Source organism: Lissotriton helveticus, chromosome 2_1 (assembly GCF_964261635.1).
Source record: "Lissotriton helveticus chromosome 2_1, aLisHel1.1, whole genome shotgun sequence".
In the NCBI taxonomy this organism is placed as follows: Eukaryota; Metazoa; Chordata; class Amphibia; order Caudata; family Salamandridae; genus Lissotriton; species Lissotriton helveticus.
The window spans coordinates 669,085,051-669,112,235 of NC_136059.1; the positions used below are offsets into that span (position 1 = coordinate 669,085,051).

At 46.2% G+C, this 27,185-nt stretch overlaps 1 protein-coding gene across 1 annotated transcript in view; it reads left to right on the plus strand.

Moving 5' to 3' along the window:
• Positions 1-27,185, plus strand: part of ADGRV1 (adhesion G protein-coupled receptor V1) — a 2,034,994-nt gene that overhangs the window by 728,258 nt on the left and 1,279,551 nt on the right. Inside the window, exons 42-43 of the mRNA XM_078677778.1 lie at positions 4,296-4,437; positions 4,830-5,092. Of these exons, the coding sequence (XP_078533904.1) occupies positions 4,296-4,437; positions 4,830-5,092 (405 nt within the window). The remainder of the gene's footprint in view (positions 1-4,295; positions 4,438-4,829; positions 5,093-27,185) is intronic.

The following is a 27,185-nucleotide window of genomic DNA, read 5'->3' on the forward strand; positions in this document are numbered from 1 at the left end:
GCGCGATGCGAGAATAAAGAAATGTTACACTAACCTGCGTCCTGTGTGTGATATACATTCCTGTGTCCAGCATGGACACGACACTTGCTATTTTTCCGTTGGCACATTTTGCAGTTAATACGTGCACAAAAAGAGATTCAAATGCTAATTTGCCCATTCCTAGGATAAAATCCTGCAGTGGTGCTGTAACGCCCACCTGATACTGAGTTTATCTCATGACTCTTAACGAGCCGCTGTTTGCTGAAAGGCACAAACTATGTCTCTGTGTGAAAGATCTCTGGGCCGCCTCCAAAAGCTTTGACACGTGCCATATTGAACAGTTTGTCAGAGCAGCGACCTCAGCCTGCAGCTCTGAGAATGTGCAATGCTGCCCACTGCTTACTCCTAGCTCGATGAGGCCTCCTGGCTACAGGCGACCAAATATGTACCAAGACTTGTAAGCCTGCCAACTCTGAGTTGTTGAGTGAATGGGACATAAGGACAAAATGACACCTTTTAAGATGTGCAATCGATTTTTTAAATTTGTACACTGCATACTCTTTTGTGTAAAACCAGGGCATGTTGATTGATGGAAATCTCGCTACTCGTATATATAAAGATTAGGGCAGAACAAAATAAAAAAAAAAAATTCAGTACAAGCCTATTGGCCAACTACTGATTTAGTCAAGTAGGTTTCAAATAGACAAGGCAGCGTACTGTTGGTTAATCGGAATAGGTGCCTGAGTTACAAGGTTCATCGGTGTAATACCGAACTCCTCTCTATATTCTGGATATGTTTTTCAGAAGATTTAACAAGGAGGCATCTTTGCTGCTTGGGTAATGGGGGCTCAGTCTACCAAGTACTTGCACATTACGCTCAGTTATTTCGAAGATAACCGTGGTTTTATAGATTATCCAGTGAGACCTTACTCGATGAATTTTGCAGGGTCTTTTTTTTAACAGAGATACAATAAGTTAGCATTCAATATTTTAAATGTCAGTCAGTCAGTCAGAAAAACTTTATTTCGGTCTTTTACGACCTTGAAAGTATACAGAGACAAATACAATCCATTAAAAGAATAAAAAGATGAAATGACATCCAGCCCTGGAATTCAATACTGACACAGATCCAAATCCAATGAGCGCGATAAAGTGCATGTGAAAAGGATATACTGTGCGAAAGAAAATAACTAATAGATGCAGCACTGTGTAGGAGATTCCAATAAGATCAGTGCAAATACAGTTAATTAATTATAAACAGTGTTAAGAATCTTATGCATAGTCATACATTCATAGTACAATTAAAATTGCATCATAGTCATACTATAAATGAGTTTATATGTTTAAAAAGAAATAAAAACTGTTTTCATTTTAGGATTAAAACAATAAAAGAGAACTAGGAACCAAGAAAAGTTAATAATGAAATGCCACTTACGGCTGGGCTAACAATTTTACAAAGGTCCAGCGCCTACGCCACATTGAAAACAAAAATCGCGAAACGGCAAACACAATGGGCTTGCAAGAGGCAGACTTCAGGACTCTAAACTCCTCAGCGCAGTGTACAAATCCTAAATTCCTACAGATTTGGAGAAGCCATCGCTTCCTTGCTGGTTTATAAGCAGGTCAAAAGAAAAAGACATGAAGCTCCGACTCATCCTCCCAATTACAAGCTGGGCACTCACGCTTAGCAAGACTTGACCATTTACATGTAAAAACACGGAGCAGCAGGGTGCCCAGTCGAAACTAGACATAGAGTTTCCTTGCAAGAAATGGCTGGATGTCGTCCAAAAAGGATTCTATTCTATAGTCATCTTTCATAAGCAAGAATTAGAGCGTGAACTGACCTGTAGATTAACACCCATATACAGCGGCTGGCTTGCTCAATCGATAGGCTTTTACCACTTCTATACGTGAGGTTACAGAACATGCTTCCTCTGAGTTGCTCCACAATTTAGGTTTACCCAGCCTATTGCATTCTTCCTTTATATGTGCAAACCAGGGAATTTTTGCAGCTTCAGAGGAACTCAATATCTCTTTTAATTCTGCTATATAAGTTGCCAGTTCCGGGGTCACCCATATTCTGTGCAAATAAGTTAGCGTCTGCGGCCCAGCTCTTCCCCAATGGGTCTGATTCCTAAATCCAACTGCAAAGGAATGAAATGAGTACTAGAGGGGAGGCCCAAGATCTGCCTCATAAAATGATTTTCTATTTTCTACTTTGCTGATTGATCCAGAGCAAGAATGCCCCCAAAGTTCCGCCCAATACATTGCTGCAGACCTAGTCTGCACCTTATAGATCTCTACTATAGGCCCAGCGGGTTTGGAGGGTGAGTTTCTCAATAATTTTGCAATTCCTCCAGTGATCTGCGCCAGCTGGAGCTTGACTTTGGCTATTTGTGGGCCCCACTCCATGTTTTCTGTCAGGGTTACCCCTAAATAGACAAACACCGACACCCTTCCAACACAATGCCTTCCAGACTGGGGTTGGGACGAGTTGTCTTGGGGGGGGTTAAAGACTATAAACTTCGTCTTCAGAGTGTTGATCTACAACCCCCTGTTGTTACAAAAAGTTGCAAAGCTGTTCAGAAACCTCTGTATGCCCATCGGGGATTTTGACAGTAGAAGGGTGTCATCTGCAAACATCATTGCAGGCACCCTGATACCTGCCAAGTTTGGGGCGTCATTGTCTTTAACCTTCGTGAGTTGGGAGACAATCCGTTGACAAAAAGGCAGAACAAGGTGGGAGCAAGTACACATCCCTGCCTTACTCCACTTCCAACAGGATAATGGGGGTCAGGTCACCTCCTTTCCCACACCTAACCTGCACAAAATTCCCCTCATGCAATCTCATAGGTATGTTCAGGAGCTAAGGGGGATCCCCATATCTATAAGCACCCCCCCCACAGCTTTATTCTCGGGATCAAATCAAAAGCTGTCATCAGGTCCACGAATATCAAATAGAGGTTGCCACCCTCCATTCTCACTGTTTTCCAAAACATTAGTTGTAGTCTAAGTATTTGGTCAACAGTGGAGATATTCTTCCTGAATACGGCTTGGTAGGGGCTTAGGATGCAATGGTCTTCTATCCACGCTTGCAGGCAGTCAAAGACTACCCGTGCAAAAGGTTTTTGTGAGACGTCGATCAGACTGATCGGTCTGTAGTTTGCTGGCAGAAGTGGCAACATTTTTTGAGAACTGGGACTATTTCCGCCCCTGCCAAGGTTTTAATTGTGCTGTAGGTAGTCTTGTTGGTTCACGGAGTTCCGGCAATATAAGCTCCCATAATAGCGTTGTTTCTCTACTCCTGTTGTGTTAAAGAAGTTCAGAACAATCACACATTCCCAAAAAAGTTTCCATACTAGTATTATGCAGTATAAAACATGGCGTTACTGTATTTCATTTTTTTGTGGTGTGAGTAAGATATATAACTCTTGACCCTTGTGTTCGGAGGGATGTACGTGGAAATGATATTTACTCTTGTATTTGTCATATATAATTCAAATCAGATAATCATGCCATGCCAGGTTAGTTGAAGGTCCTCCTCCCTAGGGTGCTGAAGTTCCAAGCATTGCTTTCATCACTCTGTTGTTTTTGGGGCCTTGGCATTGCATGCATTGAGGTTAGGCATGGACTCGCACAGCCAGGTCTGATGATGAGCTGGTATCCTCGTGGGAACCTTCCCATTCCTTGCTAGCACTCGTACGCGGGGAAGTGGGGTCAGCAGTTCTGTGTTATTGAGTATCTGTGCGACAAAGGTGGTATATTTATGTAATCTCTGAAGGGTTGCTTGAGAGTTCACGTGAGGTGCTTTAACATGTGTGCTTTCCTTCCTTTTATGTACCTGCGGTCATAAATACAGTACGATTGTGCTGGGTGGCTACTTAATTCAAAGCAGTTCATGTCAACAATCTTTCAAGCAAAGTTTTCATAGAAAGGTCCTTCATAACTGGGGTATTGCATCGATTACCACAAACAATTTACAATAATCCAACTTCAAAGATGTCTCAGTTTGAGGATCAGTGAGAGTGAGAGAGCAGACTTTGTAATAGCAGATAAACCAACCCACTGCCTCTCTACACCTCCAGGACCCTGTCAAGGTTCTGGCGGTGCTGGTCCTGGTCCCCTTGCGGGCCAGACTCAGCCTTTCATCCTTTGGAGGTGTACTAAAAAGAACGCTGGGAATAAACAACAGCACCTTTAATTCAAGTATCTGTATGAAATTCAGTTTATGATGTGATGTGAACTACAATTAACTTTTTCTCCATCGTTATGGGTGTATTCTGTGATAAAAGATGTGCAGTCCTTTCATTTCCTAGATTCTCTCTTTTTCTGATGGAGAACGTTACAAATACATCGACATCACAATCTTTGATGATGACCTGCCGGAAGGAGATGAAGCATTTCAAGTGATTCTAGCAAATCCCTCCTTTGGTCTGGAGCTTGGACGCAACACAACAGGTAAAGTTTATGAGCTGTTAGCACCTACCACAAGGAATATTAAAGAAGCCACACATCCCTCCAATATCCTTTTCAATCCAAATAACAGACTGACAAGTCCAACGCTCAAATTAATTTCATATTTCCCTACACTAATTCACCAACAATCCTTTTTGAGTCCCTGAGAAGTGTGCAACTCGGCGAAAAAGCGCTTCAACGCCTCGTCAGGGGTAGTAAGCGCTATCTATTATATCCGATCATACTCAATATTTATATCTATGTTTTGAATAATTTGCAGTTCATATAGTGCCTGTGCTTCTAGGTTCCCTTCCCCTTGAGTTACATGGACAGCTTCTTCAGACAGAACTGAAAGCATGAAACTAAACAGGTAATTTTTTTCTTATTTGGAACAGCCACGGTTACCATTTTTGCAAATGATGACGGCCATGGCATCCTGACATTTAATAACATGGACCATTTCTATCTTCGGGAGCCGACTGCCCTCTATCTGTCAGAAAGCGTTGCCACGATGTACATTGTCAGAGATCCTGCTGGGGCGGTGTTTGGTACTGTGACTGTTCAGTACCTGGTGACTGGAACTAATGCCTCTGATGCATCCGGCGACCTTACACCTACACACGGATACATCATACTGGAGGAAGGAGTGAGGCTCAAGGTAGGACATCTTAGGTAGGGACTTCACATTCTCATTAGAATTATTATGAATAAAGGAATAAACTTATTTGGCTTTCCAACACTTGCACTATTAGAAGTATTTAATAACTAGTTCTAGAAAATACCTCTAGATGTGAAGTGATTTGTATTTCATTTATTTACATTCTCTGATGTCTAACTATATATTTTAAAATGCATTTAAGTGTGGTGAAAACGTCTACCTGAGTGTCATCTTTAGTGTTTTCTGGGAAAAATATAAATACACACAACAACGTATTTTCAGAAATGCACCTCATTAAGAAATGTCCAGTTGATGATCACCTTTGAATCAAGACTTTGGACCTAATTTAATTCCGACCCACCCAACATGTGGTTCCACCTCTTCATTTGAATTAAAGGGGACTATTAGGCTCTGGAAAGGAAAGCCTCAGATGACTCTCTCATCAGGAATGGCTCAGGGCGCAACGCCAACCGATGGTGAGCCCCCAGTGGCGGGGCTGCGCCACGGTGAAGCTGCAGCTTTGAATGTTTGCAGGCTGGACACCTGCAATTGGCCAAGGGGCTGGTGGGGCAAGGGGGACACATAGGTAAGGATAAAAGAGAGAGTGCACCCCCACCTGGTTTCCTCACCTGCCCCAGACGACGACCTCGCTGCTGTGCCTCACTCCAGGGACCTCGCCACACTGCCACTGCTGCATAGGAACGCAGCAGTGACCCCGCCTCTTTTCCCACCCTCGCATCCCCTAAGACAGTATATTTCTCTTTGGTACAGGGAAGTAGTTATGTTTGGTCACAAAACAGGGAGATAACATTGGCATCAGTAATTGAAGTGCAGGCGAATTCTTAATTAGGAAGTCTTTCGTTTAAGAACCGGGGCTGCGGGTTGCCGTGGGGGTGTAGAGTAGGGGTTGGGACTCACACTACAGCGATTGTCCTTAGCCTTTCACGGTACTCCATTATATGGTCCCGGAGGATGTCGGGGTATGGTGTCTGGGCCAGGGGTCCAAGGTATGGCCTGGTTGCCCAGGCCCAGCCCTATTGGGTGCCTGGGGGAATCCCTTCTAGAGTTGGCTCTGGCATGGTTATTTTGGGGTCCAGTTTTCATGCTTGCCCTCGCTCCCTCTATCTTAAGGGGGCAGGTGAGTTTGCCTTGTGATATGCAACTCGCAGTATGGGGGACCACAGTCCCAAATCATTAGGAATAGTTAATGCCATGGTGCCTGGGGGTGACCAGCCATGACTCCTTTGAGGAACTGTTGATAGGAATTAACGTGTATTAGTTCTCATAATCAAAGATTCTTGATGTACATATTGTAATTGTCAGTTGAAAAGTTTGGAGAATCCGAATTATGTTTTTGATAAAATGTTGTGTTTATGTTGATTGTAATAAATACGACCTGAGAATTGTATATTCTCTAACACAGTAAGGGTGTTTGGGTGTCTCTGCCTCCTTCCAAGGAATTCCAATTTGGGTAGGAGGGTTAATTTGGGTAGGTCTCGGTCCGGTCCGCCACCTGTATATATTGACCTGATATCACGTCTGATCTGGCCCACCAGGACACAGTGATGGTTGCCCCACCCTACTCAGAGCGGGGAAACTACCACTGAATTTGTTCTGTCCCCTGATTGCCATGGTAGATCCTGATAGGGAAAAAGGAAAATAACGCAGGTACAGGCAGAAAACTCCCTGCACAGCAGGAGCATTGTTATTTGTTTCTGAAAACCAACTCTGCTTTAGTAGTTTGTTTCAGAAAAAAGAATGGAGACCGGGCCAAAAAGCAAAAGTCAACCACGTAGTTTTCTGTACTGCCTTCAGTGCGTCTGCCACACCAGCTGATGCACTGAAGGCTTAGATAGTGTGCCAAGGAGATGCTTTACGGCTTAGGTAAAGTGGGCGATTGCACAGGGCCCCCTCCTTTTTAAGTCCCTGCTCGGGAAAGTGATCTTTCTCTCTCTTTTATCTCACATCTATGTCTTTACCTTAACCTATCTCCCTCTCTCTGCCTACCTCTACCTCCCACTCATTCTCTCTCTACTCAGTGTAAATCGAAGGGTTTTCAGGACAACCGTCAAGACATATTTCAGTTGGTTTTGTGTGACTGGATTTCTGAAAGTTTAAGTCTAATTTAGTTGTTTGGCATCATGTTGGTTATAATTTTTAGCAGAAAATGTGTAATAAACTTTAAGGTTGTTCCAAACTTGGGGCCCCAAAAATACATTTTGCCCAGGACCCCAAATATCCTTAAGATGACACTGGTCTGCCAAGCAGGTTGACAGCTCTAAATGTGGTGAGAAGTCCTCACCTGGCAGGCTTGCAGGCCATCCTCCAAATGTCAAATGAGGCACTTTGCCTTTAGTTTAGTAACAAAAACCATATATTGAAGTTGAAGTTAAAACATTTATAAAGCGCACGTATACCAAACGGTTTCCTGGCGCTGAGGACGGATATACCGGAAGGGGCGGAAGGGGAAGCCACTTAGTGTGAAAAAGCACGTAAAAAGAGCTGGGTCTTTAGAGCCCTGCGAAAGATCGGGTAGGAAGTAGCTGACCTGATGCTGAAAGGAAGAGCATTCCAAAAGACAGAGGCCACGGTAGAGAACCTCATGCCGCCATGTTTTTTTCCCCTGAATCGGGGGATGCAGAAGAGGAGCTTGGAGGAGGACGGTAGATCCCTGTTTGGAACATAGGCTGTGATTTTGGATGCAAGAAATGCTGGCCCGCTGCCTGCTAAGGCCTGGAAAATCAGGCATCTCATTTTGAACAAAGAGCGTTCAGAGAGGGGCAGCCAATGTAAAGACTTTAACAGGGGAGTGGTGTGATGATGCTTGGGCAGTTTAAAGATTAGACGGGCGGCTTGATTCTGGATCAGTTGGAGATGGCGCAGCTCATACGCTGGAACCCCAGCATATAACGCATTGCCGTAGTCCAGACGCGAAACAATCATAGCTAGTAGGATGATTTTCAAAGCTGCCGTGGAGAAGAAACGGGAAATCTTGCGTATGACGCGGAGTTTGAGAAAGCAGGATGATACCACGGCGCTAATTTGAGAATGCATGGAAAGATCAGAACTGACTCTTATCCCAAGAGTTTTAACGGGGGTAGAGGGGAGGGAGAAGGGCCCAAGGAGGGGGCCAGAATGCAGAGGACCAGGGGTTGGGGATACCACCTGTGAGTACTAGCTCGGTCTTGACGGGGTTCAGTTTGAGATGATTACAATTCATCCAGTCCCTAATAAAGAGCATGGTGGATTGAACATTAAGAGCAGAAGCAGAAGAGGAGGAGAGATTGAAGATGAGTTGGAGGTCATCGGCGCAGTTGAACACTGTGAAGTCCAGGGTCTGGAGAGCAGAAATGAGAGGAAGGATGTAGAGATTAAAGAGTAAAGGAGAAAGAGACGATCCCTGGAGAACACCACAGGAGAAGGAGCGAGGGGGGGCAGAGAAACCAGCTAACTGAATCGCTTGGTAGCGGTTTTCAAGAAATGAGGTAACCCATTCAAAGGCAGTTCCTCGAATGCCCGCGCCCCTGACACGATCGAGCAGGATGGTATGGTCGACCGTGTCAAAGGCGGCGGACAAATCCAGGAGGACTAGGGCCTGAGGGGAATTGATGTCAGCACCACCTCTAAGCTCGTCCAGTACAGAGAGGACAACAGACTCTGTAGAATGAGCTGGACGAAAGCCCGCCTGGTGAGGATCTAAGAAATGTGTTTCCTCAATAAAGGAGCTAAGACAGGTGGTGACGTGGCTCTCCAAGATCTTTCCCAAAAAAGGGAGCAGGGAGATGGGGCGGAAGTTAGAGAGAGAGGAGGGGTCTGCTCCAACCCTTCTTCAGGATGGGAATAATTTTTGCAGACTTGAAGAAGTTGGGAACCGTTCCCTGTGTAAGAGAGTCATTAAGAAGGGTTAGGGGGGGGGGTTCAGGACAAGCTGAGAAGATTTTTCTAAGTATGTGGGCAAGGCAACTACATAAAAACATAAAGGAGGGGACCCCTCTACTGTTACTTTGAGGTCAGGGAAAAGAGGGGAAGAAATAAAGACCATACTAGGAAAATTCCCTCATGACCTTTCTACTTTTTGTTTACCGACCTTGTTTATATATTTCATATTGCATATTATTCAATCACAACAACATCAATACTAAATCATATCATTTCTTCAGTATATTTTTATTTAATCATTTCTTTTTCATTTTCCATTATTTTCTTGTATAATATTTTTATATCCATTGTATCTATGATACAGACATAATTTTGTAAAAAACATTCATATTACAAAAAATACAATTACAAATTCATAACAAATATACCCTTGGCTATAAAAGCACATCAATACTAACCATACTCCACTCACTCCATATCATTCATTCCAATTCATAACCTTCCGCACACATCCTCTACAAACAGTATCTGAACAAATCTTGATCTGTAGGGCAGAAATTATTCTGCCTTATTATGAACCATAAGATGTTAAATTTGATTCCACGCAAGGTCGACGCGCGTTTCGGTGGGTTATCCACCACCTTCCTCAGGACCTGTGCAGATACACACTCTCCATGTAAACCAAAGGCCAGTGGATTTTTAACCTGTAAAAGCTATCTTTCTCTACAATTCAATTAGTGGCGCAGGGAATTTCATCAGTCCGGGTTGCTCAAGTATTGTTATTCCTTCTAGTTTTATCTAGTACCTTGAAGTGATGGTTCTCATAGGATAAATCCTTTCCCACTGTACATGTTAATTAAAATTGTGAAAACGCTCACACAATTCCTTTTTTTAAAAAGTGATATGATATATCCTTTTCATTTCATAATGGACTCCATTTTCTAATGAGAGCGATAGCTTCGACCTGTGGCTCACTCTATCTCCTCGTGCAGAGTACCAGCAACCCAGTGCTTTTGGATGAGGGCAGGGCAACTGTCAGAAGGAGAGCCAGTTGTGACCTTGGTGAGAAAGGAGGAAAAAGTATCACGAGCAATCAAAGTAAATTGCTCCAAGAAATGAGGGTTAGACGAGGGCTCTGGTTGTGAGAAGCTGGGAGGGGAGGGAGGAATATTGGATTTAATTGCCACAATTTTGTCGATGAAGTAATCATTAAGGGAGTTGCAAAGGATTTGTGATGGGGCTGGCTTGAGGGTGACTCTGTCAGAGGTAGACAGGTCATGGACAATAGAAAAGATGTCCTCAGGCTTATTGGCAGCGAGGAGGACCTTGGTGGTGAAATAATCCGATTTGGCTTGTAGGATAGCTTTTTTGTAATCAAGCAACAGGGAGAGATAGGAACGTTTTAAGATTGAGCAGTACTTCAGCCTCCACCGTCGCTCAGCCTGTTTTAGGTCAAGTTTTTTAGTTTTGAGGTCAGTGGTGAACCATCTATTAGAATCATGAAGGCGGAGCGTCCGAAGGAGTTTGAGGAGAGCCAGCTGATCGCAAGCTGAGGTCAGCCAATCATTGATTTCTAAAACTTGAGAGTTGGGGGACCGATTGGTCGGGTCCGGAGGGGAGGCCGAGAGGGAAGTGCAGAGCGATGGAATGTCCACTCGTCCCCATTTACGCGCCCAGGTGTCAGAGGGAAGCAATGGTTTGTGAGTTAGTCCAAGGTCGAGGGAGAATGAAATAAAGAAGTGGTCCGACCAGGGACATGGACTAATGACTGGGGTAGGAATGTGTAAGTTAGTGGACCAAACTTGGTCCAAAGTGTGTCCACGGATGTGTGTCGGAAGATGTATATGCTGGGAGAAGTTTAAGTTGCCAAGCAGGTCCGTGAATTCTTTCGAGAGGGGATCTTCAAGGGGGTCAGAGGGACAGAAGTTGAAATCACCCAGTTACCATGACGCAATAATTTTTTGATCACCAGTGTGGCCAACAAATCTTGGACTGCCTGACAGAAAAGAGGCATGGACTGTGGGGGACGGTAGAAAAGGGCACATGTCAGGGGGACAGTGGTCGAGGTGGAACGAATGACTAAGTAGTCAACAGCAGGGATGGTGGAGAAAGACAGAGTCTGTAACTGAAACTTGGAATGTATAATAGCAGCCACACCACCGCCAACCTTCCCCTCCGGGCGATCGGAGCTCAGTATGTAGTAAGGGTCTGGAATTGCTGCTAGTATATCTGGCATAGAGTCGGAGGAATACCAGGTTTCATTAAGGAGCAATATATCCAGCTTGACAGAGTCTAGAAAAGAAAAAAGCTCAACCTGATGTTTTACTGCCGATCGAGTGTTAAGGAGGTAGGCGGAGATACTCGGGGGGGGTAGGTGGTACAGGGAGGGGTTGAGAGAATGTAGCTACCATGGAGGATGAAGGAGAATGGTTCGGCAAGCCCAAGAACGATGATGGGGAGTCGCAGGGCTGCAGTCAGCAATACCGAGGTTTTTGACTAGTAAAAGCGGAGGGTCAGAGAGGGGCTAATTGCCCCAGAGAGTAAGAAAGTCCTTAGAGGTATAGGTCAGGAAAGGGGCATAGTGTGTGGCCCCTGGCCCCGCCCGGCCACGGACGGGCACAGACGGGCTTGCCTTTGGGGGCCACCGTAGCGCCCGCTGCGCGTGCGCATGAGCCCCCAAATAAATAGGTCTGAGCGCCGAGTAACTAGAGCGCCGACCTATCTTTGCCCGGAATTGAGTATGACTGCCCCGGAAGCCCTTCGAACAATCGGCACACAGCCGTGTCAGACCGGGGCTAGGGGCAAGGCAAGAAGAGCAATAGCAGGTAAGAGAGGCAATATATTTAAAAAAAAGAGAGCAACACAGTTAAAAAATACCAAAGTTTTAAAGGAGCGCTACAGTATGCACACGAAGCTAGCGACAGCCCTTTGCACCGGGTGCAAGTCGCGTCCGCTGCGCGTGCGCATGAGCCCCCAAATAAATAGGTCTGAGCACCGAGTAAGTAGAGTGCCAACCTATCTTTGCCCGGAATTGAGTATGACTGCCCCGGAAGCCCTCCGAACAATCGGCACACAGCTGTATCGGACCGGGGCTAGGGGCAAGGCAAGAAGAGCAATAGCAGGTAAGAGAGGCAATATATTTTAAAAATTTCTCAGCAACGTTTGGTGTTCTCAAATCTCTTTTTGCTCATTGACTCTGCAAGCACGTGGAACACCAACATTTTACACCCCAAAAGACACATCAGTAGCACTCATAATGGTGGATGAGTCAGGGAGGATGTTACACCTCAATTTCATGTGGCAATGTCCCCGATAAGACACAACACAGCATATCAAAAAGCACAGTTTATTAAGTTCGACAGACTCAATGACTGAGTTATAGGGTAGAATTAGAAGAGAGATATTAAAAAGGGTGCAACACAGAAATCATAGGTGTGGATGCTCAGTCATTGCCATGAAGGCTCTTTGCAATAAGGTAAATGAAACATATGGGCATAACCAGAAATATTCTAAGTCCCAATGAGGAATAAAAAACAGTAAGAAATCAATCAGCATCCCTAACAGCATTGGAAAATTCTCACGAAAATTATTGGCTAACCACAAAAATTGAGGGTTCATATAGAGAAGCTTCTCATAGAACATTCAAACATAAATAGAACTGTAGATTAATCATGGTGTGAGCAAAAGATTTATAATTTCAGCAAATGAAAGCACAGTTTTATTAAACAGCTGATTGCCTCACCATCAAAACACTATCCCGCTACAGGAATATTGATTCAAACCTTCTTTGCTAATGCCATCCAAAGATGGCAGTACATACTAGTTGCAAAACAACAGTGAACTATTGTGAATGAATACAGTGCAGTGAGCTAGCGGTGCAGTGAGCGAGCGGAAGAAACCTTGAATGGTCACAACATTACTGTGCTCATATTGGAAAGTTTACTTTCAGAACAGCAAGAGCAATTTAAATGGGATTAAACAAACATGACTTTGCTTGAATGGGTGCTGCAGAAATAATAAACAGTAAACATGCAGTGTGAGATACATTTTGAACAAGATGACGTCGAAGTCTAACTGAGGCATAGTTAGCATAAGCCAGGAAAAGGCACTTTATCATTCCGTGAATTTGTTTCAAATGTAAAAGAATTAAATTAGTGTACACAATTCAAGTGTAGTTCCACATTTTGCACAATATTAATCATACACAATTTTATAAATGCACTAAACCTGCCACAACTCGGTTTACAGACTTTTTAACATCTACATTTGTTATTTCTGGTTGCCAGCAGTTGAGCCACCTAGGTCATCATTGAAGATGTTTAGTAGATTATCTTCTCTGAGCTTAAGCATGTCACAGAATGCCATGCCCTCCTAGGCGGTTGCTAGTTTATCTTTTGCTCAGGTGATGGCAATAAAATAATACTGATTAACAAGTGGGACAGCATTCTGTCATTCAGGTATAAAAATCGCTCTCTCACCTTCTCCTTTTAAGTTCTTTTAAGTTGTCAACTAACATCATGGCAAGCTATAAGTTGCGGAATTTGCAGCCTCGTTAAAGATTTAAGTGACTTTAATGGGATTAGACCACTTGGGTGAGGCCTTAACCAATTCAGCAGGAAGTATGATGCAAACTCTATCACCTACCACAAAGCTATGATGGGGACGTTTACCATGCTTACTGCTCACATACCTCTTCATTTTCTCCTAATATCTGTCAACCCATCTTCAAACTAGACTAAAATCTAATGCACTTCCCAAACCTCCATTCTTCCTGAGCTGGCACAGAGCCAGCTTAGGTCCAGGTCCCCTGCCCATGAGTAGTTAAATGGTGAACCCCAGTGAATGAATTGGAAGTGGTCTCATACGTTAACAGCATGACTTGATGATGGCTTCTGCCAGGCCAGTCCACACTTCACAGCCATTTGAACGACCTCTTTGACCACCCAATTCAATCTGACCATTTGACCTTTGATATGGGGACAATAATTGGCAATCCTCATGTGCACAATACCACACCTACATAGGTTTTCCTCAAACTCTTTACACACAAACTGGGGACCATTTTCTAAAACTATTTTTTCAGGCAAAATATGTCCTCCAAAATTCAGTTTTGTTTTAACCCTTTCCAACATTCCTAACTATAGCCACTTTTGTGTGCAATCTACCAAAACATTTTCAAAAGCCTCCTTCATTGGAAGCACACCCAAAGTACCAAAATGTCAAGTCCCTGATTCCCTTGTGGGCCAAAGGGGTACGCCACAGGTGAACATTCAGTTACACATGGTTTGGCCAATTTATCATTGCTAAAACACTATGGTCATTGTGTCACCCATACATACACCATCCTGCGTATTCCTGGCTACCAACATTAATTTCCGAGGTACCTTTTAGTAGAAGACTTACCCAACTACCCTTCATGTCCTGGCACAAAGAATATTATCCTGAGGCCCATCCAACGAATCATTTTAGCACCTCTCATCAAAATACCGTCCCACTCCATTTATTTATTCTTCACTTTGAGAAATACATTAAATCACAAAGGAAACACAAAGTTTATGCTCTTCTACCCAGTTAAGAATAATAAACTCCAAAGCTTTGCCATAACAACATCTACACACCTTTTATTATTCCACATCTCTTGCGATTTGGAACCCCCCTCTTAGAACCCTTACATTCACGTTCTCGATTGGAAACGCTTCTTCACGTTTCTCATCATCATCGTGAGACTCTAAACCTGATTCTATAGGAACTCGGGCATACAGTCTGCATGCGCATTCTTTCTGCCAATTGCAAACTGCACTTTGAACTGATGCACCTGTAGATGTGAGTGATCTTCCACCACCAGGTGATGTGATATATTGAAAAGGGGTTGCATGACTACGCCCATACTCCACCCACCTATGGTTAGTTCTAAGCAGGAAGCGGATGTCTAAAATGGTCAGTCATCCACATGGATGATAATAACTCTTTCCCAAGCACAGAATAGTTCAGCTCAGATTCCTCCAAATTTCTTAAAGCATTTGACACTGTCCTACTCCATAATTGCTGGTATGCACTTCAACCCCATAGTCTGCTATACACATAGCTCAAAATACAAATAACTTTGAGGGGAACTGCCACCACCACCTCGAGCCTCCACCACCCCGACCATCACCACCACCACCATACACTGTAACCGACAGAAGATACAGTTTCAATGCCATGTGCTCAATTTACTGATCCATATACAGGTTTCTCAAAACTTGTTTTGTATAACACATAGGGACCTCAGTGATCTCAATGCTAGTCAATTGTATTGTCACACTGTGTTGAGCATTGCCTTAAGACAGTGGTTCTTAACCTGTGGTCTAAGGTCTCTTTATTAAGTAATATTAGCAAAATAATTTGGGGTATATAAATAAATAAACAAAATGTAAATTTAAAATATAAACATTTTCTGAAAATATGAAAAAAATGAAATTGGAGAATAAAGATTGAGCTGTTTTCCTCAGATCGTTTGTGGGAGCACGCAAAAAGAATATAGCATGGACGATGTGTGGCCTCAATTGACTTTTGAAAAGCCCATTCAAATAAAAAAAAAAAAAGATTTTTTTTATACTTGTGAATTAAGTAAAATATTTCCTCCTTTATGCATTTGCTTGATGAATGCTGTAGGGGAGGTAGAGCGGCTTGGTGGTATTATGCTTGCGCACAGCTACAGGACGCCTGAATCAATAATAGAACCGCACACGTTTGCTGCTACTCTGGACCAGAAGCCTCGAGCAACCTCTGTCCCTTTATTTAAAGCCTTCTGGCCACGCCTGGCCAGAAGGTGATACATTGTGTGTGGGTGCTTCCGGGTCCTAGCCAGGACCCACGAAACACCAGAGCGCCACATCCCTTCCCCAGTTGGCATTTTTTGTTTTTCAGTCTCTCCTTTAGTATCTTGGATATTCAGCAAACAAAATCTGCCAGTCTCTGACTTGGTCTGGGGTTTGGTCGGAGATTGTGACAAGATCGCCCCCTAGTTGTTGGTGGTTCAATTTCCCTCATCATCGGAGACGGGGGTGTGCTGACAGGGTTACTATCCATAGTTGGGTCATTGTCACTCTCAGTCTGACCAGCAGCTACAGGGGTTGGCTCACCACTAGTTGCCGGAGTCTCAGGCACAGATGGGATACGTTTAAACCACGATATGTTTCTGGTTACCTCTTCTCCATCCTTTTGCACAGTTACGGCAGTGCCCTTTTTGGTCTTGATCGTCCATGGCTCAACTTCATATGGTGTAAGGAACTTCCCTCCGGGCCTATGCGTTCTCAGCAGCACTGTGTCACCTGGTACCAGTTCTCTATCACAGGCCCGCCTTCTCCTGCTGGCTCGCTCATTGGTCTTCCTTCTCCTTTCTTGAGCGGCTGCTGGCACATATGGCTCAGATGTCCAATTTTCCGCCATAGGTAATAGGTCCCGCCTTGGCCCCGCAAACATCAGTGACCACGGAGATCTTTGAGTGGTACTGTGTGGAGTGCTCCGGTATTCCCGCAGGAAGTGTTGAAGGGCTATGTCTGGGTCTGTCCCTTCTGCTACCGCTATCCGAAAGGTCTTATTGACAGTTCTCATAAATCTTTCCGCCTCCCCATTGACTTGAGGCCATTGTGGCGTAATACGATGGTGCTTCACACCTAGATTCTGTAAGAACTCTTTGAATTCGCCTCCTTGAAAGGGTGGCCCATTGTCTGTTTTAATCACCAGGGGAATGCCAAACATTGCAAAAGTCTTACTTAGGATCGGCTGCACATTCACGAAACTGGTGGATGATGCAATTTCAACTATGGGGCATTTGGTGTAACTGTCTATCAGCACCACTGTCACTCTCCCATCGGGAAAACTGCCAAAGTCTAGACTGACCCAAGTCCAAGGCGAAGGAGCCGGTTCCTCTGTAATGACGGGTGCTGGGGAATCTGGCAAACTGGTTAGCTGGCATGCTCGGCAGTTCTTTACTACATTATCGACTTTCTCGTCCATGTTGGGAAACCACAGCTTTTCCCTCATTCGGGCCTTCATCCTTCTCATCCCCTGGTGCCCTTCATGGGCAAGCAAGGTTGCTTGGTCTTGTAGGGTGACAGGAATTACTACTCGTGACCCGCGAAGGATGAGTCCGTTGTTAGCCATACTAAGTTCATTGTGTACCTTCCAAAATTGTGACAGACGCACACGGTCTGTTTCACTCCAATCACTGACATTACGTAAAAAGTTCTCCCTGGACCCAGTTTCTATCGTGGCTGTGACCCTTGTCACTACGGCGTCCATGGCATATTGGGCTGCGATGTCAGCGGCTGCTAACGCTTTGGGTCACGATAGTTGTGACACCATGTCCACGAACTCCTCAGTTTGGTCTTCCTGACCTTGCTCCACACTTGTTTCCGATGGGGGGTGTCGTGACAAGAAGTCTGCAGGATTCTTTGCCCCTGGCTTGTAGACTAGCTCCATTTGATAGTGTTGGATCGGGATAGCCCACCTTTCAATCCGAGGCGGCGGGTGTGGCGCTGTCCCTTTAAATAACGGTATCAGTGGTTGATGGTCGGTGACAATTCGGAACGGCTGACCGGTGATGTACAGATGAAAATGGTTACAGGCCCACTTCACTGCAAGGGCCTCTCTCTCTATTTGGGAGTACCTGGCTTCCGTCGCTGTCAGAGCTTTGCTCGCGAATACGAGGGGAACCCACACTCCTGGTTCTGATTCCTGTGTTAACAAAGCCCCAAGACCTACCGGGCTGGCATCCACGAGGATCTCCGTCTGTCTTGTCGTATCGAAGTATGCCATCGTTGTACTGTCTAACAAAGCTGCCTTCACTTTGGCAAACGCTTCTTCTTCTACCTTGGACCATCGCCAGGGGTTTTCCTTTTTCGTCAGGTTCCTCAATGGTTCTGCTATGGTGGCCAGCTGTGGGATGAACCGGGCACAATACTGCGCCATCCCCATGAAGCTCCTCACTTCTGACGCTGTCTTGGGGGCTGAAGCACACTTTATGGCTGAAGACTTCCGGGGATCCACCATTACTCCTTCTGAGTCAAAGACATAGCCAAAAAATTCTATCGACTGTTTGAAGAATTGGCATTTCTCTTTGTGTAGCGTGACCCCAAACTCTGCCAACCTCCGAAGCGTGGCCTTAAGTCTCCGATGGTGTTCCTCACTGGTCTTTGCGTGAATGAGTATGTCATCACTGACGTTCAAAACTCCAGTCAGCCCTGACAAGATCTCCCTAATAGTGTTTGGAAAGATTTCTGCCGCTGATGTTATTCCAAAGTTTAGCCTCTTATACCTTCTTAGGCCCAAATGCGTTGAAAACGTCGTGATGTAGCGACTTTCATCAGCCAGTTTGAGTTGGTGGTACCCCGCGTTTAGGTCCAACTTGGAGAACCATTGCGCTCCGTTTAAGTCTGCTAAAATGTCATCTACTGTGGGTGTGAGATGCCTTTCCCTTTTGATCGCTTTGTTCGGCATCCGCATGTCAATGCATATGCGTATTTGACCTGGCTGTCGGGGCTTCTCGGCAATTACCATCGGAGACACCCATGGTGTCGGCTCGGTGACCTTCTCTATCACGCCCTGCTCTTCCAGTTTCCTCATCTCCAGTTCGACTGCCGAGCGAGATGGAACGGAATCCTCCGATGCCTTAGTGCTACAGGTTGTATAGCTTTGTCAATGTGTAGTTTGACTGGCGGCCTTTTGATGGTTCCTAGCCCTTGGAACAGTGACGGAAACATTTGAAGGATTTCCTCTGTGTGCAGCGCTTTGACAGCATTTGCAAAAGCAATTAGTTTGAGGTCTTCCGCGGTGTGACTTCCCACCAATAGATCTGCTTCTTTGTCAATCACATGAAAAGTGGTCCTCAGCTCTTGATCTTCGGCTCTGACTTGTACGGTCATTTTCCCTCGTATTGGTAGCGGTGTCTTGCTGCCATATGTTAAGATGCGAGCTCTCGACGGTACTAGCTGTGGCCTTGGTTTCAGCGCTTTGTAGTGCTGAATGCCCATCACATTGATCGTGATTCCAGTGTCTATGACCCCGGTTACTGTTGACCCGTCGATTTGAATCTGACACTTCGGTTGCGGTCTCCGCCTCCTCTTGAGTTCACTCACAAATGAGACATAGTAACATTCTTCCTCTTCCTCGGTTGATGAGTCGTCGAGTCGTTGGGGGTATCGGGACTGTGACCTGCTTCCTTTTGGTTGGCGTGCTTCATTCGCGTCATCCAGGGCAAGTTGTCTGACTGCTTTGGTTGGCGTCCTCCGCCCTGCTGCGCTTTGTCCCCTGAAGTTTCCTCTGGTCCCACTCCTGCAGACGCTGGCAAAATGATTTTGCCCACCGCATTTTGCACACACCTTGCCACGTGCTGGGCAGCCATCTTGGTTGTGTTCCTCGTACCCACAGAAACCGCATGGCGTGTGGCGCGGCGTCCTGGTCGGCCATCTTCCTCGTCCTCCACGGTTGCTGTTCCGCATGGCGTCTACTCTCTCTGTTTTTATGGCGATCTCCATGCTTGCTGTCGGGTTAATGGCCGCTTCTATCGCCGTGGCTCGCGTGTCTGATAACTCGTTAGACCTGGCCAACATCAATATTTCGTCCAGTGTGATTCGTGGTTGTCTTAATATTAACGTGCGTAGATGTTTGTTCTTGCATCCTTGAATCAACTGTGCTGTTACTTCTTTTGTTTGATCATCGTTGGGGCACGTGCTTATAAGTTCTCTCAATCTAGCGTGGAAAGCATCCATCGTTTCTCCCTCCCTTTGTCGTGACTGCCTAAACTTGAACCTCTCATAATGTGGATTCAGTTGTGGGTCAAAATGTGCATTCAACGCTTGTACAGCAGAGTCATAGCCAGTCGCTATCCCAGTGTTCGGTAAGTGTATGAACAATTTGTATAGTTCATCACCTCCAAAATGCAGCAACAGGGACCTTTTCACCTCATTGTCCTTTTCCCTTGTCGCCGTGAGGTAATTATTTAAATGACTCAGCCATACAGCCCACCTTGGTGCTGCCGTCCCCGGATCGATCAGAGCACTGAACGGCGGTATGGGGTTGATTTGAGAGTGGGGTGAGTGCTGTACCACGGGGCCTACCGCTTGCACTGCCTGCTGTCCGGCTGGTCCGGCCACCTGCGCTGGGGCGGCTGCCTGCTGTGCTCCTCCTGTCGCTTCCCCATTTGGAACATTCGACATGACTGGGATTATTTCACACCCAGTGTTATCTGTTCTTGGTGTTACTTGTATTGGCTCTGTCCTTATGCACTTCTCTTATTGCAATGTTCACTCTCAGAGGATTGCCTTTCCCCTTTTGATTTCACTCGTTTTTTTTTTTTAATTGGTTGTGCCAGTGCTTGATGGGATTATGGAATTCTCATAATCTCCCACCGTCCTCACAGTAGCCACCTGCCAGGCGCAGTCACTCACGGGGCACTCTCGCGCACCTCCGCCGCAGACGCACCACTCTCCGAGCGGTGAAGGCCTTCTTTAACTCCTCGGCGAAGGGGAAAACAGCCTCGCACCCTCTGCGCATGCGCGCACCACGCAGCGCGCTGTCGGGCCTTTTCCGGCGCTCGTCTCGCAGCGAGCAGCGTCTTCACCTGTCTTGGGCCCCGCTTTCACCGCTCCCTCACGCAGCCATCACCATGCTGCTTACCGGCATGAAGCGACGCGGCTCACACTGGTCATGTCGGTCAACACACCACTTCAGCGGCCCAAGCATCGACCAGTGGTCCAGCGGCAACGACCGCACCTGCACCGGTAAGGCTCCCACGTCGGGGTTTACGATACGCTCCACCACCCTCGTCGCCAGTGTAGGGGAGGTAGAGGGGCTTCGGGGTATTATTCTTGCGGACAGCTACAGAACGCCTTATGCAATAATAGAGACCACACACGTTTGCTGCTACTCTGGACCGGAAGCCTCGAGCGACCTCCGTCCCTTTATTTAAAGCCTTCTGGCCACGCCTGGCCAGAAGGTGATACATTGTGTGTGGGTGCTTCCAGGTCCTAGCCGGGACCCGCGAAACACTAGAGCGCCACAAATGCTTGTTTCTATATTTTTGTAAATTGTTTTGCTTTTCAGATCATCAAAATTGCTTAAAGTCGTGGTCTCAAGATCCCTATAATGACTCCAAAAATTATTCACTGGGGTTACCGGATTCCAGCAATGATTAATTAGAGGTCCACAGAAGCCAAAATGTTAAGAACCACTGTCTTAAGAAGTTCCATGAGTTTGTAAAGTGCATGCTGGAAAACCAAACGCTACGTTCACCTCAAATTAATCTTAGTAATGGAGCCTTACATGAAACCTAAAATGAACCATGAGTTATCACAGACAGTGATTGCCTTATTTTGTTTACCCGCAGCAATTTCAGTTCTGTGTTACACTTGCTTTCAAGACATTGAAGCATAGCTCACTTAGATAACAGCTGGGGCTTCTACATAAATTTGCTCAGATGCAAATAGAATTGTGCACGTTGTTTAACGTTTGCACAATGTAGAAGATTGGAACACTAGACCTCTCAAACAAACCAAGGGGCATATTATCAAGAAACAGCATTACAATTATCGCCGCTTTAGCAGATAATGCCCTTGTGAATTCCCATAGAAGACCATGTTCTGGTGTGAACATGGACTTCTATTGGATTTCTCAGTGGCATATTACCAAGTCCATTATTGCCGCCTTAGCTAAAACGGCGATAATCTTTACTCCGTTCTTGATGATATGCCCCCAAATATTCTGGGTCATTTTCAACAGCCGTGAATTTATTCTGTGAAAGGTCTCATGTTTGTTTTTAACTCTCCTAGCCTCCTGCTGCTTTAGCAATATACCGCTAAATGGACCTGTTGTTCATACTAGCTATACATAGATTACTGCAATGGGGGTTGCATCCCTAATACAGGGTTTACTGCTACCACCTTTGCCAAAGGAGCGAAATGACTTACCTGCCTAGAAGCACCACCTATTTGGCCGTGTTCTTAGACAGTGCACCATCATAAACCCTGTCAGTACATGTTGTTATGTGTGTACTCACCTGAGTCCACTATAAAGTGGATTATAGCATTCCGCACAGTGTTGCACCAGGTATACTCCGGCTGTTCCCTGCAGTTTATGTACATTGACCTTTCGCATTTCTTGCAGGACAGATTATTCAGATTACTTCTTCGCAAGAATATGTGGAACCGGCGCATGCTACTGGTCGGAAGTTTGTTGTTTGTTGACCTAATATGAGGGTCAATAGACCATCAGTTTAGTATAACTGTAAAAAGTTAGTGATATATAAGATCACGTTAATATATGTTGCAATTCTGAATCCATAATTATTAATTGCAGAATGCTGTGAATTATACTTATTGGAATTACAATCTTTAATATGTTTGATAAATGTGTCATAGTTCTGTGGGGGAAATATTAAGAAGTTTCAATTGGTACATAGTGATAGATTTAGTTTCTGAAGTACATATATATATCTTCGTGAGTTTAAGTAGAGGGCTAAGAGACTGATGGAAATGAAAAAATACATTTATGGCTTACAAGTGTTTCCACGGAGTCATACAAACTTTCACAAAATAGAATTTATCATCCTCTTTCATGAAAGGCTCTAACAGTTTATCCATTCCTTTCCAATCCTTGATAAAATCCAAGGTAACTACCCCGAATTCGCACTACTGTCAAAACAAAGGCCTAGATGTACCAAGCCAAGCGTCATCCTTGTATCACACAAGGCGACGCAGGACAAACCAAAGGCTTATTTGGAATTTGTGAAACCAGGCCAGGCCTTATATGTGTGGCCCTGCGTGGCTTTGCAAAGAAATATAATGCAACGCAGCTGTTTGCACTGTGACACATTATATTTCAACTTTGGAGACGTTTCATGGGTGGAGCATGAGCGTTTAGCCCCCAATGGAACCGTGGAAATAGATCATCACCTATCGTTTCTCACTCATGCATGTCTATAATATCTATGGAGAGACACAAGGAACGTTAACAATATTTATTGAAACTATCGTACTCTATAATTAAACTGTTGGCTGAGATTAGAAAACATATACAACTTCGTTACGAGATCAACATTACTAGCAAACTGTATACAATGAAAAGACCTTTCATAGGGAATGATGTATCTGCCAAAGCCTACCCTCACTACGTGGGCACAGAGATATATATCAGTGATCTCTGGGGTTAGCTCCGGCCCCCATACCTGACATTTGTAGTTAGGTGGTCAGCATCTAAAGTTCTGCAAGACTGGTGCGCCCATTCCAAGATATTCCCCATCTGCTAGAATGTTACTTCTTCAGTATGTAATGGCGAAAAGTTTATTAACTAAGCTCACAAATGCACTATTCTCTGATGGCCATGCACAGTGTTTAATTTAAGTTCCGTTGGGGCCCACCAGCACTAATTTTTGGGGACCGGAACGGATTTTCCTCATCAGACTGTGACCTAGCACTAGAGAGAGAAAAACACATAAGGGAAAAAAGAAAGAGGAAAGAACGACATAAAAAACAGTGACAAGTTGAGAAAGCATTAATTAAAAAGAACCTGTTTAAGGGCCAGGACGTGACTGGTAGTTGATGAAAGAGGCATGACATGGAATCAAGACTGGGAGCTTAGGTATTTGGCACCCCCGGCATTCCTTGGAGCCGGCAGCATACTTCTAAGTAAACAATGGACGCAGCACCTGTGTTTTTTTACAAATTAAGCATTGCCTATGCATAAGAGTGGAACTGGTGAAGACATGGGTCCCTTGCTCACTGCGCCATTGGATTCAAGCTAACCTGGCTGATGAGGGGTGATACCCTAAAACCGGTTCCAGTATGCTTGTTTCCGGCCCAGGGTGGACTTTGCTTGGCAGTTCTGGCTGGACTGTTCCCATAGGGGAGCAGGTTTGAGACTGATTTTTATATGGCTGATCCCAAACATAGGTGATGTGATAAGCAAATTAATGATTGATTAAGCCCAGATCTGTACTGGGGGTGAGTGTTTGAAAAGTTTCAACACTCCATCCATCATTTTAATCTGAAAGAAACAGGTTAGTATTAGATTCCTTACGTTAGAACATCCCCAGGCGTCAGTCGGTATCCGGAAACTTTTGCGTAGCAGTACCGCTGCGTGTCGCTGGTCGGCGTCGTTAGCGCCGGGATGACGTCGCCGAAGTATTTAGACGCCGCCCTTGCGCACTGATGCCAGTTCTTCTTTTTTCCGCGCCAGCAAGCGCCGATCCGGAAAAAGTGGTACCCTTTAGTCATTTTTTGACTAAACTTTTTCGATCCTTTTTGATCTGTTTTTCGAGTAAAACGACTCCATCGGTGCCGGTAGGGATGCCCGGGTTCAAATCCTGAGCCGACTGCAACCGACTGATTTTGGTTACCGACCCCCATCGCCGGTGCCTGTATTGCTTAGGGGACGACCATGATGACAAGTCGTGCCCCGACTGCTGGGCCTTGACGTCGAAACCTAGGCAGGAGCGGTCCCGTAAGCGCCTCGAGCTCCAGCTGTCAGCCCGCGCCGCTCGAGGTCCCAGTCCAGGAGGAGGTCGAGGGACCGGTCACGGGGCTGGAGTCATCATAGCTCGGCGAGTCGACACCACTCGTCGGGCTCCAAGTCCTCAGGTAAGAGGCACAAGAAGTCGAAGAAGCGACACTGCTCTTCTGACTCCCCCCGACGCTCGCGCGACGCGGCCGACGGTTCGGGTGACACCGCCCACGCAGTGTCACCCGGAGCCGCAGGCTTCGCGGCCTGCTCCATACCCGCCGGTCCCTGGGAAGAACGCGATGCCGAAGGAGATTGATGCCTTCCTCATGGCCATGAGGTCGCTCACTCCTCCGTCGGGTTCTGCGGCGCCTTCGGGCCCCGCGGTCCCCGCTGGGAGCCCAAGCGGGTCGGGTGCTTCGGCCCCGGCGGGTGCTTTGGCCCCGGCGCCGTCGGCGACTTCGGTCCCGACGCCACAAGGCCCCACCGGATCCGTCGGATCCAGGTCGCCGCTGGTCGACTCAACGACCCCTCCGCCGGCGTCGACTCCTAGGGTGTCAACCCCGACGCCGTCCCAGGACGAGGTCATCCCCGATCCCCCCCTCGATCTGGTTCCGGCACCGGAACGGCATCGATCGACGCTGCATTCGGCACCGAGAGAAGAGCATTACTTCTATGATCCAGCCCCATCATTTGAACCTGAGTACCAGGAGATGGAGGACAAGGCGGCTTGGGAGGGGTCTGAGGACCCTCTGGCACGGGAGTGCCAGTCTCTTCAGGGCTGGGCAGGTGACCTAGAGGAGGCCAGTGGTTTGGACATTTCGCCTGACGCTGGATTTGTCTCCCCTCCTACCGTGGCTACGGAGGAGGGGGCTGCCTACAGTGTGGTGTTGACGAGGGCAGCCAAGGCCTTGTCTCTTGAGCGTCCCGCCGTGGCCGTGAGGACTAACCTCCTCACTGAGGTCCTCAAACCGCAGGCAAGCTCTTCGGAGCCTCTACTGCCGTTCAATGAGTCCTTAACTGACGGTCTGTCGGGGGGACTCAGGAGAGCGGTGTCCCTTCTTCGACTTCTTGTGCCTCTTACATGAGGACTTGGAGCCCGACGAGTGGTGTCGACTCGCCAAACTGTGATGACTCCGGCCCCGCGACCGGTCCCTCTGCCTCCTCCTGGACCGGGACCTCGAGCGGCGCGGGGCCGACTGCCAGAGCCCGAGGCGCTTACGGGACCGCTCCCGCCTAGCTTTCGACCTCAAGGCCCGGCAGTCGGGGCACGACTTGTCATCGTGGTCGGCCCCTAAGCAATACAGGCACCAGTGATGGGGGTCGGTAACCGACATCAGTCAGTTGCAGTCGGCACAGGGTTTGAACCCGGGCATCCCTACCGGCACCGATGGAGTCGTTCGACTCGAAAAACAGATCAAAAAGGATCGAAAAAGTTTAGTCAAAAAATGACTAAAGGGTACCACTTTTTCCGGATCGGCGCTTGCTGGTGCGGAAAAAAGAATTGACATTACCGCGCGAGGGCGGCGTCTAAGTACTCCGGCAACGTCATCCCGGCGCCAACGATGCCGACGACGGACGCGGAGCCGCAGCCGACGCCTAGCGACACACAGGGGTACTGCTACGCAAAAGTTTCCGGATCAAGACTGACGCCTGGGGATATTCTAAGGTAAGGAATATAATACTAACTACTGTTTCTTACAGATATATCGTTACCAAAGGTAAGTACCTTGTGCTTTTGTGATATTGCTAAGGGCGCCATAAGTGGCTAACGGTATGCCCAGACGTAGGTATCTTGCTTGCTGCGCCATTAGATTCAAGCTAGCCTGGCTGATGAGGGGTGATACTCCAAAACTGGTCCCAGGATGCTTGTTTCCAGTCCAGAGAGGACCTGGTTTGGTAGTTCAGGCTGGACTGTTCCCATAGGGAGCAGGGTGAAGGCTGATTTGCATATGGCTGGGTCCAGCCTGGGTTGACTTGGCCAGCAAATTAACAATGTATTAAACCCAGATCTGTGACTGGGGGTGAATGTTTGAAAAGTTTTAACACTCCGTCCATCATTTCATTTTGTGATAGAGCTAGGATTTGCCCACAGGCACAGACATGAAAAGGCGAAACAACCACATCTTTGACCTCTTTGGGCAGTTTTGGTTATAACCTAATACATGATGCCACATACTATTAAACCAAAAATAATTGCGGAATCTGTTTTCTCTCTGTAGACACACTGCAAATTAGGTCACAAGAAACCAAAAATACTTTAAAAGTACATGTGGATCACTCTTAAACATGTGCTGGATCTAAAATGTTGAAAACAACCCTGTTGTCCAATTTCCTCCTTTACAACAGTTTCTGGAAAACTAATCCAGCTAGCTAACCTTTGCTGCTAATGTAGATTTCTTTTCTCTTCAGTGCAGACATGTAGGACCTGTCATTACCAAACCATATACATTTTCATAACATCCCTCTCCAATGTCTTCGTGATGCATTCGCGTTCATCCTCAGTAGCAGCAAAAAAAGCTGCATACAGCAGGAGTGTTACTGATACAGATATGTACTACAGAGCATCCTTGGCAATGGGCTGTGTGTTGAAAGCCATGGACCACTTTCACAACATTCTGAAGTAAATGTATTGCAAATGGCTTTGCTCCAACAACTAAAGGTCAGATGATCTACTGCAGGGACGCAGAGGGTCTTAGTCACTTTCATTTGGCTATCCCCCCTCGCCCACGAGCCC